At 41.7% G+C, this 17,310-nt stretch overlaps 2 protein-coding genes across 2 annotated transcripts; both read left to right on the forward strand.

The window, feature by feature from the left end:
* The first annotated feature begins 446 nt into the window (after positions 1-446).
* LOC142218408 (dynein light chain Tctex-type 5-A-like) lies at positions 447-1,025 on the forward strand. The gene has a single exon (XM_075287132.1). The coding sequence runs from the start codon at positions 447-449 to the stop codon at positions 1,023-1,025; it is 579 nt and encodes a 192-aa protein (XP_075143233.1).
* A 2,115-nt stretch (positions 1,026-3,140) lies between these two features.
* LRRC39 (leucine rich repeat containing 39) lies at positions 3,141-17,309 on the forward strand. Its single transcript, XM_075286663.1, has 9 exons — positions 3,141-3,364; positions 9,548-9,711; positions 11,052-11,157; positions 11,613-11,769; positions 13,752-13,888; positions 14,087-14,232; positions 14,305-14,457; positions 15,883-16,019; positions 17,161-17,309. Exons 2-9 carry the CDS (start codon positions 9,587-9,589, stop codon positions 17,199-17,201), a joined length of 1,002 nt encoding a protein of 333 aa, XP_075142764.1. The 5' UTR covers positions 3,141-3,364; positions 9,548-9,586; the 3' UTR covers positions 17,202-17,309.
* Position 17,310: the final 1 nt, after the last annotated feature.

A 17,310-nucleotide genomic window follows, 5' to 3' on the forward strand; every position in this document is an offset into this window, starting at 1 on the left:
GCCTAGATTCCCTCATGGGTTATCTGATAGAACATTCTAATTTTAGGTATAATCATTGGGGTTTCCTGAATGGCCTATCCTTAAGATAGGTCAATAATTAAGAATCAGCAGGGTTTTGTGAAGTGACGCTTAGGGACCCCTGCTTCCGATTCAAACAACTTTTCCTTGGGGGTCCAGTGTGTTGTGCCCCCATGGATCTTCCATTGATGATCTATCCTCTAGGTCATCCATTTAAAAGTCCCAAAAAACCCTTTAATATTGTAATTCTGTAACACACTGCTATGTACTATTTTGCTTTTGAATAGTCAAGGCTATGGATGGCCATATTGCTCCATTGGATACTTCTTTATTGAATATGACATCCCGCTGAAGTCTTGCTTCAGACATCTTTACTGACATGACTTGCATTGAGTATCTTCCTCCTAATCTTATTCTAGAGTTCAAAAATGGATCAAACCCACGAAAGTGAACTAAGACGTTGGATTTGTTCAAGGCCAAAACTGCACCAAAAGAGGAGTGAAAGTGAAGCCTTGAGATCATTGGCCGTGACCCCGTTGCTCAGCAGCTTCCAGAGGTGCCAAGAATCCGGGATGAGAAGGAAAACTGCTTCTCAGGATAATGCGAAATCCACTGGCCAGACCAAACATGGTGCCATGGGATACAGCGCTGTTGATCCAGATTATGACCTACATCCTCGGCCTAGTCGAATCTTTTCTTCAGAGGAAGCATTGAAAGTTATAAAGTCCATATTAGATAGAGAGCTGCAAAATTGTGTTTATGAGACCCCAGGAAGTCAGAGAAGGGCAATGGAGCTTGCAGAGTTAGTTAAAGCAGCTGTAAGGGGCCTTGGGTATGAGAGGTACAAGCTTGTCTGCTATGTAGTACTAGGTCCAGTATCTGGGGGCACCATACACTGCTGTAGCAGAAGTGTATGGAGTCCAACCTCTGATACCTATGCAGAATATCTATTCCAGAATCAATCTCTGTTTGCACTGTGCATTGTGTATGCTGGATATTACGAATAACCTAGAAAATAATATGGCCGAGTGTGAATGTGTTTTCAATGGAGAAAGAGGAGGAATCTGCTGCCAGGCACCTTTGCTGGGTTGGGCACAATAAAGTTCAACGTGTCTGATCCAACCCCATGACTTCTGAGGCTCCATATACATTAGACTCTTATCCTGCTTGGATGATCTTCTCTTATGTATGGCTTTTTACGTTTCATTAAATTTCAATATAATTTCAATTTCATATAAGTTTGTCAAATGGACAGCCCAGGATGTTGCTAAAGCAAATTTCTAGCACCTATCACATGCACTTAGATTGTGAACCCCAATGAGGTCAGTATGCAATGTGAGTGAAGGTCTTCTCTGTACAGAACCCTATGGTACATATGTTACAAATAATACATTTAGGTCTCATGCATTCTGAATATACTGTATAACCTAACCTGATTTCTCTGTATTAAATAGTTAATGGTTTATCTTTATAGAAGGAAGGGTGAGGACTCAACAAACCACAAAGCATACATTGTAAAGCTATATTATGGTTAAAGTCCTGGACCTCCACCATAAACCGCAGGGTTCCAGGATGATGCAGCTCTAATAGAGATGTCAAAATGCATCTGTAGATTCGGATACAGGTTCCCTGCATTGTAGACCACTGTCATTTCTTTTTCTTTTTTTTTTTTTTTTTTTTTTTAATGTAGATTCTGAGCCCCATATAGGGCTCACAATGTACATTTTTTCCTATCACTATGTCTTTCGAGTATGGGAGGAAATCCATGCAAACACGGGGAGAACATACAAACTGCTTGCAGATGTTGTCCTTGGCAGGATTCTAACCCAGGACTCCAGCTCTACAAGGTTGCAGTGCTAACCACTGAGCCCCTGTTATTTTCTATAATTTTTCTGCAGCACTCCACATTTTGGTAAGCATACTCTTACAATAATATAAAACTCAAGTCAAATTTCTATTTTGTCCACCTCTCTAAGGAAGGCTGCCCCATATAGTGGGGCTCATAGCAGCCGGACCCCAATAACTAAAACTTCTGCCACTTTAGTCCATGAAGGATCCCTGAAAAACGCTCAGAAATAGGGAATGTTCGGTTTTATGATGGTCCGCTAAAACGAACTGCCAAAAAAATTGCCATGTAAACGGACATTTTGAAATTACCCTAGGAGATTTATGAAGACGGACACTATTAATGCCAGTCTTTATAACCCCTGAGCTGGCAGGGGGTGTGTGTGACCCCCTGCACACCCTTTCCATGTGCAGAAAACAAAAGGTGGTGCAGAAAACAAAAGGTTTTGTACAAAAACCTGATTTGGGGAAAAAAATTTAGGCTTACAAATTTGGCATCTTATTCTGGTTACAACACATAATAACTCCTCATTGCATTAGTTTTTGTGGCATGGTGTGTTTTTTTTTTTATAACACTGCTTTTATTCTGAATTGTGGATAATACTAATAATAAAAGAAACCTATCGATTAGTAGTTCTGTACTAGCCTGACTGATCAAACATTTCTGAATATGATGTTTTTTCAAGTTTTACATAAAAGAACTATTCAGAGACCTGAAGACTTGAAACGTGTATTCCTATTCTGACATTTATGGCTATATATCCATAGGGTATGCCATACATAGCTGATAGATTGATGTAGCCATAAAGGCTGAGATGAGAATGCTCCTTTATGTTTTAGAGACTCGTCCAGTTCCTATTTTTAACCCCTGAAGAGGTTTAACATAACAAACACTGTATACTCACCTCTCTGGTTGGAGATTCAATGGAGAGCCTCCGTTTGGGTCCTCTGTCTTTGTTTCCATTGTGCCAGTGATGCTCCCTGCTCAGACACTGACTATAACGCCCATGTGCAGGAAAGCCGGGGACCTGGATGGAGAGGTCAGTATGCAGTGTTTATTAGGTTAAGCCTGTGCAGGGGTTAAATATAGGAGTTGGAATACCTCTTTAATAGTATCTATACTTTCAGATCCCTTGTAATGTACTGCATGATGTCACTGTGGGAACAGCGCTTGGTCAGAAACCAGTGACGTCCCACCTGTCGCTGTATCTAGCCTCATGCTCTGAGGGTTATTTTCAGCTGGTCACGTGTCACATTCATATGATGGGTGACATTCCTCCATGTACAGACTGTGAACAAGGTCTGCAGGAGAGAAGTCTACTGGAGAATTCATAGGAATGAAAATGAGAAAACATGTATTCACCAGAGAAGTCATTCCAGACTTTTGGGCATGATAGCATATTACTCTGTGGTGGTATAGTGAATCCTTCTGCTACTATTCTGTCCTAAATATAGATGGGAACGTCTCATTGAGCCGGATGCACTCAATACTAAAATCTGGGTAAGTCACATCTATAGAATTACAATTTACTTTTAGCCCTTGATGGGTAAAACATGAAGTTAATATGGCTACAATATGATAATAATTGTAATACATAACTTTTATAAGCACATCAACCCATCCAAGTAGATAGACAGTTTGGGGTCACCAGAATCAAACAGTGTATTCCCCCTTTTTGGCAATTTGGAGCAATGAGGGTATGGCGCGGTGTCCGCCTGAAAATTGACGGAGGAAAAAGTCTTGCATGGAAGATTTTGTCATCCACCGGTTTCAGATTGAAAACAACAGAAACCCATTGGAACCCATTATAGTCAATGGGGTCCGCCGGGCTCCTTGTGTAACCACTATGATGGACTAAAACAATGTAGAGGCAATGGTAGTGTAAACCTATCAGAAGACATATACAATCACGTAAGAAAAACATACATACCCTTATTGCTTTATATCATACGATGGCTTGTGGTCTCTTGTGAAGGTTGTTATTGATAGAAAACTATTTATTCTTCTTGGCAAAATTTTTTGGCTGTCTAGTATGAACGCCATGTTTTACTCCTCACCACAATGTCTCAATGATGTTGTGGTTAGGAAACTGCGATGGCCGCTCCAGAAACTTCAATTTTTTTCTCCCTGCAGCCCCTAAAAGAGATGACTTGGCCTTATGTTGAGGTTATTGTCATGCTGGAAATTCCAGGTACTACCTGTCTGATGATGACTGACATCCACCTCCATGCTTCTCATCATATGCCGTGTTGACTTTTCTCTAAACATAACATTTTTGGATGTGACCATAGAATTCAATCACTACAAATTATTTTGTGGCATCGGTACAGCATTGGCTCTTTTTCTAGCAACTCTTCCATTTCTAGAAATATCTCTTTATTCTGCATGCTGAAACCTCTGGACTACTTTGTTCTAGAAAATCCTGGATTTCAGTAGATGTTTCATTGCGGGATTGATTTTGCATCATGACCCAGATTGCTTGCCTGCATGGGCCCAGATAAGTCTGATGGTGGTCCTGCACGAGGGCGCATGTGAGATGTCCTTCTATGTCCTTAACTCTTTCTCAACTTTGAACTTTGTCAAGAATCCAGTATCGTAAAAGGTATTCACCCAGCCACACAACTGAATAAACTGACACCTCAATGACGTCCATTACATGTATTTACAATTCATGCTGCCCTGTGACCTGGGAATCCGTATGTCCTATTATAGACCCCTGACAAGACCACTAAGCATTACGCTTCTCAGCAGTTACAATGAGAATTAACCCCGTGCAAAGGCTTATTCACACAACTGTTATTTACAACCTATGGACAAAACACTTCCTTAAATCAATAGCAGAATGACTAACATGTGGATAAGCTCTAAGGCTGGATTATATATTCAGGGTTTTGATGCAGTTTTTGAAGCCAAAAGCAAGTGTTTATAGTGATGTGAGAGAACCTATAAAGCAGTTTTTCTCAGCCTTTTCAAGCAAAGTGCCCCCTAGTGAGAAAATATCATACATAAATATTAACAAAATACAGCTTCATTTGTTATGTAATGGACCCTTCAGTCCCCCACATGTAGTATAATGATCTTCACAGTGCCCCCCGCACTTACCTTCTGCTCTCTGGCCCCCCCCCCCCCGGCCCCCTCCATTACTCCCAGCACCTCCCCCAAGCCATGCACCAATAGGAGTGGTGTGTAACTACCTGCGCTAACGTCATGCTCGGCCCGACAGTGGAGCAGGAGACAACTTTTGAGGGTCACGGTGGCGTTTTGGGGTGAGTGAGACACTTTCAAAGTAGCCTATGTATCCTTCCTGGCCAATATGTAGGCGTGTGTGAAATTTCTATGAAATCCATTTAGCGGTTCGGGTGTGATTGAGGAACAAACATCCAAACATCCAAACACACAAACCCACAAACATCCAAATAATAATATTAATAGGATATATTTATTGTTAAAGTGTACAAATTTGAGGTCACTGCTCCAAAAATGTGTATTATATCAGGATATTCTATGCAACATTTCAAGTGTTACCCCTTCATCAGGTGCATAAGCATAAGTGGGCGTTGAACGGCAGGAGTGGCAGGAATGGTCCACTGAGCAAAAGAGGCCAATGTGTGGTAGGACAGAGGTATGGAGTGGTGTGACACCTCCCCCGGCCTCCACTGGGGTTTGTCCAATTCCTGATCAATCCCTTCAAGTACACAACTTCTATTCTTGGCTATGAAACACAATGGCCTATATTTATTAATAATGGAATATTTTGGGCAACATTATTTAAAATAATATATATGTACCGTATTTTTCGCTCCATAAGACGCACCTGCTGATAAGACGCACCTAGATTTTAGAGGAGGAAAATAGAAAAAAAATGTTTTGAGCCAAAAAGTGGGCTAAAATATTTATTACAATAACAGAATAACTGAACATGAACAATAGCCAACAGCAGCATTAAGAACCATCATTACTGTAAAAGATAAGGTCTCTAGTCATTGGGAAATCCCAAAAATTCCTCACAACTGTCCGAACTTGTCACGCTCAGTGGCTCACTATCACTGGTGTCAGGGTCTTCATAAAGGGCATCATCCTCTGAACCATCCAAGGCATTACTGATGCCACATTTCTTGAAGGAACTTACAACCGTTTCATCCTTCACGGCTTGCCATGACGTTTTCACCCACTCACAAACTTGAGTGATGGTGGGCCTTTTCATTCTTCCAGTGGGTGTCAGGTCATGATTCCCAGCAGCCATCCACTTGTTCCACTCCTCTCGCATGAACACTTTAAATGGCTTGTTAAGTGAAACATCCAGAGGTTGCAACTGGCTAGTAAGCCCCCCAGGAATGACAGCTAGATGGGTCTTTGCTAATTTAAAGATTTTTTTTGTGTTGTCACTGATATGTGCCCTAAACTGGTCAAGTACTAGTAGGGCAGGTTTCTTCAGAAGCCCTCCAGGGCGTTTGGACCACACTTTTTCTATCCATATTTTCATTCCACCTTCATCCATCCATCCTTTCTCATGAACATGGACAATAACGCCACGTGGGATCACCTCTTTCGGCATGGTTTTTCTTTTGAAAATTATCATTGGAGGCAACTTGGTGCCATCCGCGCAGCAGGACAACACAACAGTATAATGGGTTTTCTCATGTCCTGAGGTCTTCACAGTTACGGTTTTTGCACCTTTCACATCAACAGTCCTGTTTGATGGAACATCAAAAGTTAATGGGACTTCATCCATATTTCCAATCTGCCCTATTTCAAAGCCATTTTTCTTTCTTGCATCAATAACAAATTTATGGAAAGACAGAATCTTGGATTCATACTCTTTAGGCATTTTTTGCGCAATTCTAGTTTTGGTGCGCATAGCAAGGCCAGATCTTCTCATGAACCTGTAGCACCATGATGCTGATCCAGTAAAGTCGTCAATGCCTTTCTCTGCAGCAAGACGCTTGGCTTCATATCTTATCATTTTCGTGGAGACTGATAATCCATTGTTCCTGTGATGTATGATCCACTCTTTCATTTCCACATCTATCTGTGGCCATTTTGCAGTATGCTCACGAAAAGTGTGTTTGCTTTTATCTGCTTTTTGCAGTGCTTCCTCCTGTTTCCTCCATTCCCGTATCATTTTTTCAGTTGGAGGTGGCCCAAAATGTCTTTCAGCTGCCCTGTTTCCATGTTCTTTGGCGTATTTTACTACCTCCAGTTTAAATGGGATTTTATAGCTTAGCCTTTTCTGCTTTGACATCTTTGTAAGATTGGATGCAGCAGGAGACTACGGTAGTGTTCTACAACAAAAATGTAATGAAAGAACTGTCATCAAGAGCTGCCATCTGCCCAAGGCACTATTGTGGGGGCTGGTTGCTGTATAGGACACTATTGTGGGGGGCTGGCTACTGTATGGGACACGAATATGGGGGGGGCTGGTTGCTGTATGGGACACTACATGTACATGTATGTGGGGTTGCCCTAAAGTTGCACAGCACCACATACATGTACATGAATGTGTTAAACTGTCACTGAGTGATTCTGTGTAGTGGCAGTTCAGACAATTCATGTTGTGTTTTACCTTTTTTTTCTTTTTTACACTTTACTGTTCACTCTCTTCTCTCTTCATCTACATGTACCGGTATACAAGGTACAAAACTACAATTCCCGTCATGCCTGCACAGAAAAAGGTGGTCAGGCATGATGGGAAGTGTAGTTGGACTACAAGCGCCGTACTGCGCATGCGCCGGTGCCATACGTGACGCGCTTGCGTCACATCCCCCCGTCCTTTCCTTCCAGTCCGCCCTCCGCCGCCGCAACAGACCAGAGAAGAGGAGAGGCGGCGACAGAGGCGGCGGTCTCCAGATGAAGACCTCCCCTGGACGGCGAAGCGAGACAGAGGCTGTCCGGGACACTTTTTGTGAGTTTATCGCTGCGCCGCGCCCCCCCCCCCCCTGCCTGCATCTTCGCTCCATAAGACGCGGCTGATTTTTCATCCTACTTTGGGAGGAAAAAAACTGCGTCTTATGGAGCGAAAAATACGGTATTTTGAATTGTCATTGATTTTTTATTTTTTCATTAGCTGTACATTTGTGCTGTTTATTGTGACCTTTTTAACCTCTATAGCCTACAAGTGTGTTTATAGCTTGAACATGCTATTTCCAACCGCAAATTTTGGTGCAGGTTTAGTGTAATTTTACATGGAACTTATTAACCTTTTCAAGTTTGACAAAGTTGAGTTTTACGTGAACAGTACATGTGGGCCAATACTGCACAGCTGGGTGGTGGCTGTTTTTATATAGTGGATGCTGGGTGTCTTATCACTAGAATCCCATTTTTAAAGACTAACATGTAGGAATATCCTTAAAGGGGCTCTATCATTGGCAAGAGTTATTTTTTAACTTATTACATCCTTGCATAGCCTTTAGAAAGGCAATTTCACACCTAACTTTTGTATGTAAATTGCCTCAGTAGTTTTTGAATGAGTCCGTTTTTATTCATATGCTAATTAGCTTACAGCCAGCACAGGAAGTTCCCAGCAGCACTCGTCCCTGCTATTGTCTCCTATCTGTGTGTGCAAGCATTAAGCAGGAAATCATCATCAGCAGCCTGTGCTGTACACATACATAGGAAAGAATAGCACAGAGGGTGCATCATAAGACTTCCGGGGTGCACCAAGAGGCTAATTAGCACATGAATAAAAATGGGCTCATTCAAAAATCACTGAGGCGATTTACATAATAAAGGTAGGTGTGAAATAGCCTTTCTAAAGGCTATGCAAGGATGTGCTTATCTAAAAATGACTTTTCCTAATGATAGAGCCTCTTTAAGAAAGGCTATTCTTCTCCTACCTTTAGATGTCTTCTCCACGCCGCTGTTCGGTAGATATCCAGTTTTCTTTGATATACAAATGAGTTTTCTCCCAGCACTGGAGGCGGTCCCCTGCGCTCAAACAACACTGGGGGCGTCCCCAATGCTGCTAGAAAACTCTCCATCGCTGCCTCCATCATCTTCTGGCACGCACTCTCTGCAACGTCTTCTTCCGATGATTTCTTTTGGATTTAAATCTCACGCATGTGCAGTTGGCTCTTCCAAATGTACGTTTGTATCCATGAAACAAACTATAAACCTTGCTACCCAAATTTCAGTCTATGGCATGGTGGTAGGGGAGAGACCAAAAGCCCTTCTGATTCCACTTCACCTGGTTGCCTTATTTTATACCTGCAACCCAATTTCCACACCTAGCTCAGTCCTGGCTTTCTATGTTTGCAGTAAAACTCCCTTTTCATCCCTCAAACAAAAGCCCCATCCACCTTCTATATCAAGTTGTCTAATACCCCAGTGACATCTTAGCTCCCCCATACCTGCCTTTGTATTTTAAACACCTCTCAAACTACTCTCTGAATTTCAGATATTAAAAATGATAACCTGCCATCCATATCCATAAGCAGAACAGCCTTGGCCAAGTGCCCACAAGTTCAGGGTTCTTGGACATTTGTCCATTTGGCCCAAATATTTTTGAAGGCAGCTCTGTCCATGGGTGAATAAATAGCCCCATATTTTATGTATCAGGACTTCTTTCTCTCTGGGACTTTTTACAGTAAGATTTGCATCATGACTGGTAAGATTTTTATGCAATGCTATAGATATAAGCTCAATGCTGTGCTAGATATAAGCTCAAAATGTTTCTGTCTTCCATAGATACACAAGCAAGTACTGTCCTTATTGTAAAGGTGGAACATGACAGCACTGGTCTGCTTAGGATCCATCTCTAATATCAAAGCCTTGTGGGAGAGCAGAATCCAGAAACATCAAGAAGAGCTGAAAGCGGAGAAAGGCCGGAGAGCAAAGACAGCTGTTGGAGAGTGAGTAGAGACATCACACCATACTACATGGTCAGCTGCATACTGCAGGGCCGTGTCAACACATTGGTGGGCCCAGTGCAAAGATGTCATAAGTGGGTCCCCGCACTGCATATGAAGCATATAAAGAAAATAATTATAATGATGTCACAAGCAGACATTATGATGTCCCAAGTAATGGAGATACGTTCACCTTAGGTCTCAGGGGAAATGGCCCCCTTAGTTGGCCCCATAGCAGATGCTATGTCTGCTGCCCTGGTAGTTACACCCATGGTTGGATGGTGTCCTCTACATACACAAAGAGCCCATTCAGAGTATGATAAGGACTTGAAAATCAAACCTCCCCTTCCTACAAATCAGGTCAATATCAAGTCAGTTTGCTAAAGTCATATTTCCTAAATTCTAAACAATACTACCACTTAATATGGAATGTAAAAATTAAAGGGATTGTCCAGGAATATGGATGGGGGGGGGGGGTGTCCACCCAGCACCTGTACTATACTCAACAAAGAAACAGAATTAGTTATCAACCATGCTCTAAATAATGACCAATACTGCCGCTCAGTAGCTAAGGATAGGTCATAAAATCCATATTCCTGGGCAATCTCTTCAAATACAGTCTCCAGGCATTAATACCATCTGGGCTTGTGATTTACCAGTCTAGTGTCAATCCTACTTTGATACCAACCAGGCTAACATTTGTCATTTACCCAGTGGATGGTTGCTAAATGTTTATTGCTGGAGTAGCCCTTTAAGTCAAGATAAGAGGCAAATATGTGGAGGGAAAGTAAAAGACCAGGTAGACTAGATGAGGACTGATACACCTAGAATAGAGAGCAGACGAGTAGACCTAATTCTGACAACAGAGTTTATACATTTGTTGCAGAGCTTTACATTTTAAAATTCTTCACCTCCACTTTCATGTATCACTGACTACAGATATAAATGTGAGGTTCTTAGCGCACAGCTTGGTGAATTGTGCGAGCCCATCTGCCACGTCAAGGCGACCTCATTCAGATGGGTCCCTACCCTAAGACTTTATTTATATAATAAATGTTTTACTCCCCTTATAGACAAAACCCCTAGGAGACGTAACATTCTTAGAGACAGCACTGTAACAGTGAGTTTAGAAGAAGGTTATCTCCTGCCCCATATATAAAGTGTTAGTGTAGGGACCCATCATAATAAAGCCACTAAGTGGTTGATGGGCTCTATATACACATACTGTATATAGAGATTGCTATTACATTATTATATATGTATATACAGATGTAGCAAACATTAGCTTCACTCAGCAAACACCTGTGCTCATATGTGATATGTGTCTTACTTTGGTGGAACAGAATCTCTAACATATGGGAAAGTCGGATCCAGTTATCTAAGCTGAAAGAAAAGGTTTACAATGAAGATGGAAGATTAATCCTAAGAATAGAAAAGGAGGAATGGAAGGTAATATATACCTTAAATTATTCTTGAGTGGCATTTCCAAAATAATAATCATATAATCTCATAGTTATAGTTACTTTTTTTTCCCTTATATGTGTATTTTAATTACAAGTAGAAGTTTAAGGTCTGGTGTGGTATATACTGTATTCAGGGGTTCCCATAGCTTGAAGAATTATCTTGTTTCTATCTGTTCTACTTATACAGACAGCTTATTCACATGACGGGCTTTCACGGCTGGTCTATTTACATGACCATTTTATGCAGTGGTCCTGTTAGTTCTTGGATTCCTCTATAGACTGAAGTGTGGATGTACACAAGGCTGTGAAAATAGTACGTTTTCATGACCAAGTACATGGTCCTATTGTCTGAATAAGCACTTAGATGGAAGTAACAGTAACAGTAAGCTACAATTATACATTTGGTAAGAATAACTCTCCTACATTCTGTCTTTCCTGCAGACACTTCCGGCATGTTTGGTGAAGTTACCACAACTTCAGGAATGGCAAGTACACCGCACAGGTCTGACCACCATCCCTACATTCATTGCTGACTTTAATAACCTCCTGGTCTTGGACTTATCACGAAATGTAATAAGTAAAATACCGCGGGAGATTGGTGAGTTCCTATACCATTAAGGGATCCCTATTCTTTACTTAGTACTACTTATGTAGAATTAGTCTGTTATGTATGTAATGTATAGGGAAATCTAGATCAAATGTTCTGATCTGTCACTGATACAGTACATGTAAGCAGATCATATTGGTGAAGTCTATGATCTCAGACGTCCACTTTTGAAAAGAAAGACTGTAAAGTGTGCAAATCCCCTATAAATTAGTTTGCTACAACTTTGTGTTCATCCAGGTATGTCACTAATGTAAGAGAATAAATACAGAAGGACCCAAAGGTGTAACTTTAAGCTCTTGGTCTCCCGTGCAAAATCTGTAATGGGGCCCCTATCTCCAACATGCCCTTTAAAATAATGGTATATTTTAGGTGTTAGAGATACAATTGGGGTCCCCTCAGGTTCCATGGCCCATTATTGCATGTTACCACTGCACCCCTTATAGCTATGCCCCTGGAAGCACCATAAGAAGACCAAAACATCTCTGATGGACTATTTGGTCAAAGTACCAGATCCTTTGGTCATCATTTGATCAGTTGGTTGCACCTCTACACTACAACATAGGGGTTCATTGAATTGTATCTCTATAGTGGTGGTATGGTTCTATCCACATGATTGCCAGAGAAGGAAAGCAATGGGGGGAATGGACCTTTGAATGACCACTAAGCTAACCCCATGAAAGTATCATTTCTACAAATAAAGGGGTTGTGTGATGATGAGACCATTAGTTATGTATTTCTAGTTCTGTATTTTTCTTTTGTGTATTATATCTTGTTCATATTAACCTCTCTGGGCAGGAATGCAGTACTTCTGCTTTGTAAGCAAGCCCTGTCAATTGTATCAAAGCCCTTTTGTTGTTCCATGCCTAGCCCCATTTGCATGCTTGTCCTCCCATTACAACCTTCCTCATCCCCACAGTAGTGGGTACAGTCTTACCAATCTTGGGGGTAACAGGTCTGGGAGATGTCTGCAGAAGCTCCTCCGTGGCTTGGTACCATTTCACCAAACACACCAGCTGATCAGCCTTTATAGATCCCATTTGTCCAACCCAGTGTCCAATCTTAGGTGGAAGCGATCTGGTGTACTTGTCCAATACCACTCTCTCCACATCTGTGCTGGAGTGGTGTCCACAGGCTGAAGCCATTTCTTTACCAGATATACCAAGTCATGCATCTGGGATCAGGGTGGGAGACTCTCAGAGATCTCCATCTCACTAGCAGACCGTGGAGCGCGCATGCGCAGGCATCCCATATGCATGTCTATTAAGGAGAGCACACTTTTCAGGCGCTCTCACATCGTTCTGTACATTTCATTACTGCACAGCAGTTACAAACGAAACCAGTGCTAGTAATTAGCAAGATCTGACGAATGGGTGTGCACTTTGTGTTCGCATGTAAGACCCCGAAACGTGTTATCTGTTTGAATTAAAGCCTGGTTTAATTTATGCCGAGGCGTTCATTATTTGAATTCAAGAGGAGCGCACCATTCCTGGGCGTTGTTAGCCATTGGCTCACAGAAGTCCTGAGTTGTCCACGTGGTCAGTCAATCCAGATGACCCAGTATCCCAGTCGGTTGCAACCTCGACTTACAAGTCTTTCGCACAAGCCATAACTGTATACCTGCATTTGGGCTGAGCAAGTCATCCCAATATTTGAGGGAAATTGAGGGAGATCTTGCTATATCTCAAGGAGCAGAAGGGGCGCAGTCTATCCTGTCGCAATCCTACACAATGTGAACCTAGCATTACACATGCACTGATTCACACAGGGAAAGCACCATTTGATTCGGGTGACTCTATCTATCTGCAGGGCTGGCATTATATGCTGGGTTCTGGTTCCTTCAATGAAAACCATGATGCACAGGCTAACAGAGACTTACAAGACACAACAGTAGTTACAAAAGGTTTCTAATAAATAAAACATTGATCAGACATCCGTCTTGTGATTCGCTTGCCTTTCTCTTCATGCATTTCCAGGTAGGCTTACTAAGCTCCGAGAACTTCTGCTCAGTTATAACCGAATAGCAGAGGTCCCTGCAGAAATAAGTGGCTGTGAGAGCCTGGAAAGATTGGAGCTCGCTGTGAACAAAGATATTTCAGAACTCCCAGCTCAGGTAAGACAAAATGTTTGTGTTTTTCCTTTTTTCCATGTTGGCTTTCCTTTTGGCCAAGAGGCTTTTTTCCTTGCGTCATAAATTTGCTGTATTTTTTTGTATCCACTATGATATATAGTTTTTCAGGGCCTATGAAAGGGCTGTACACTATTGTCTTTTTATACCACCTAAATATGAGAGGTCTTTTCCATTCTCCAGCTCAGCAAACTGACCCAGCTGACACATCTGGACCTGAATATGAATCAGTTTTCGGCCATCCCAAAGGCAGTCTTAGAACTCCCTGCGCTGGAGTGGCTGGACATGGGCAGCAATAAATTGAAGACACTACCTCAAGATATAGACAAGTGAGTGCAGTTCACGAATGGCAATAAGACCCGTATGGAAAACAACTGCTCATGGTATTTGTCTTTATACAGAATGCAGGGTTTGCACACCTTGTGGCTTCAACGGAACGAAATCTCACATCTTCCCGATTCTATCAGTCATCTAGAGAATCTCAGCACACTTGTCCTAAGCAATAATAAGATGAGAGACATCCCAGCTTGTCTACAGAACCTGCAAAATCTTAGGTAAGATGACATAGAAATGCCACATGTACACTTCACATCATTATATTCTCATTATATGCCAGCAGAGATTTCCTCAAGAGTATCCTGTGCCCAAAACTTACATGTACTGGCGGAAAATAACAAATCATACAATGTCGTATATTGAAGTATATTCACTTGTAATACCTCTGTCCCAAAGACACTATGTACAGTTTCTCAGAACACCGTATAGCAGCTCAAATACAAATTACATTCAACACAAAAGTGTCATGTATTCTCAGAATTACACCAAAAACAAGATACAAAGTTACATTTCATATCCCATACCTTATACACAGTACGAAAACCTACCCGCGCCTGTATTTACCCACTTCTACAATCACCGCAGACGATGTCGCGGGTACCAGCTAGTGCTGCAATAAAGTAAAATCTGTGACAAGATATCCTTATAATCAGTTGACAATACAACTTTCAGCCAAAACGGTACATGTGCTATTGAGGCTGATGCAACCTATAGTTAGCCTTAGCAAAAACTAGTTCACTAACATTAGTGATACATTGTTCACCATAATATCATCTCCTTTCTGCTAAAGTCCTCTGCCTAAGATCGCCATCTGTAAAAAATCCCATATTTCATTTTCAAACCAGTTGCGATATATTTATTTCTGGGGCCGACTTATCCACTGTGTTTTATTATTGTCCATTATGTTTTATTGTGGTCAGATTACTATTTGGCTCTCCATAATTCCGCACCTCCATACATTTCCTCCCTCATCTCTGTCTACCACCCAACCCGTGCTCTCTGTTCACTCAATGACCTAAGACTTACATCCTCTATTATCAGAACCTCCCACGCTCGTATACAAGACTTCTCCTGAGCTGCACCACTTCTCTGGAATGCTCTACCCCGGACAATCAGATTAACTCCCAATTTCTACAGTTTCAAACGCAAACTAAAGACACATCTTATCAGACAAGCCTATCACAATTTCTAACGTAAACCCTTAACCCTCCTCTGTCCCCGCTCCCACATTTCCCCACATGATATGATGTCATCTCATGCTAACTTTATAGGTCCAAGCTCCATCCACATGTTAAAGGACATGACTGTTGACAGCTCATAAAGTTTGATGTTTGTGTAATGACAGTCACCTCTATTACAAAAGTGTCTGACCTCTGCATAAGCAATGCCGCCCCTGCTACCTCTTGTGTCCCCCCTCTACCTCATAGATTGTAAGCTCTTGCGAGCAGGCCCCTCAGTCCCATTGTGTGAAATGACTTTCTTTGTAATGTATCTTTCTGTCTGTACTTGAACCCTACAAATTGTACAGTGCTGCGGAATATGTTGGCGCTATATAAATAACATTTATTATTATTTGTCCATGAAACAGACTATATAAAATGTATATGACTGAAAAAAGTCGTTAATAACATCTTTTCTAACAGGTTTGTAAACTTCAGGGACAATCCTTTGGAGCTAGAAGTTTCATTACCCCCAAGTGAAGATGATGAGGAGAGAGAGCTGTTTGGATTACAGTTCATGCAAGCCTATATTCAAGAGAGTCTCAATGCGGAGAGAACAGGTGGGATCTCCATACATATCATATAGAAAAAGTCTGCTTTAACCAGAGGACAAACAACCTACCTGCAACATAGCGCCAATATCGGCGTCATTTCCAAGTGTGCACTCTGGACACAGATACAGATAAAAACTATGTATGACAGTCTGTTTTTTTAAAATGGGATCTGTATTTAGAATGTCTTGTATTTAGGGTGTATGTAAATAACTGAATGAATCCTGAATCTTTGCACACAAATTCAGGAAGACCTGTCAATCAGTCTGTTTGTGGGCGGAGTAATCGGGACTCTCACTGTCACTTCTAGGAGTCCTGTTAGGGTTTACTTTGGTTTTTGATCAGAAATCCTGTTTCAAATACTATATCTCAGGGCTCAGCTTCTCTTCCCCTATCATGTCCTGCTCTCAGATATGGCACCTGTAAATTACCTGACAATTTCACTTAAAGGGGTCTTCCTTTAGCAGTGTTTGGTGTGATTTCTGGGTGTCTATGGCAGCTTCTGGCATCCTCTGCGTTTGTTTACAAGGTGTTAGCTTCCTTTCTAGCTTCTACACTAGTTCCCTCTCACTCAGCCCCTCCCTCCTGTCTCACTCCATACACTCCCCCTCCCTGTCTCACTAGCCTAGCGTTCCCATCCATTACTAGCTCCTCCAATGCCTCCCTAGGTTAGTGATTCGGCCTATTATTAACCCCTGCCACCCCCTCCATCTCCCTAGCTTAGCGGTCCCTCCCACCATCCCTAGCTAACCTATTCTGCTCACTACTAGCAGACAAGAAGAGGGGAGAAGCTGTCCCGGGCACAGGAAGGCTTATTAAGTATTGATGGGGATGGGGGGTGGGGAAGAGGAAAGAGTAATGGTGATGTTCCGTTTCAGAAGCGGTGAAACTGAACATCACCGGATTATCAGATAGTGTCCCTGGTGCGGTCACTTGACCACTTCAGGGATATGGGTAATTATAGATTCTTTTCAATTGAAGTCATTTAGATATTAGGTGGGGGGAGGGGATTTAGTTTAGGGGTTAATTCTTAGTTTATCCTGGACAACCCCTTTAAGTATTGGTTTGTCAGCGCTATGACATGTACACATAACTTTATACTGTGAAATGATATATTGTATGGTGGAAGCAATAACTATTTGTATTTCAGACAATGAGTTTGTGAACAAAGATGAAGGCTCATATTCGTGATGGATGGCTTTGTGAAAAAATAAAAATAAAACCCCACAAAGATTGGAACAACCCTACATCAGTGAGTCCTTGTTTTATTGTATTTTCCATTATAATCCTGAGAAGTAAT

The sequence above is a fragment of the Leptodactylus fuscus genome, chromosome 9, assembly GCF_031893055.1.
Source record: "Leptodactylus fuscus isolate aLepFus1 chromosome 9, aLepFus1.hap2, whole genome shotgun sequence".
NCBI lineage: Eukaryota > Metazoa > Chordata > Amphibia > Anura > Leptodactylidae > Leptodactylus > Leptodactylus fuscus.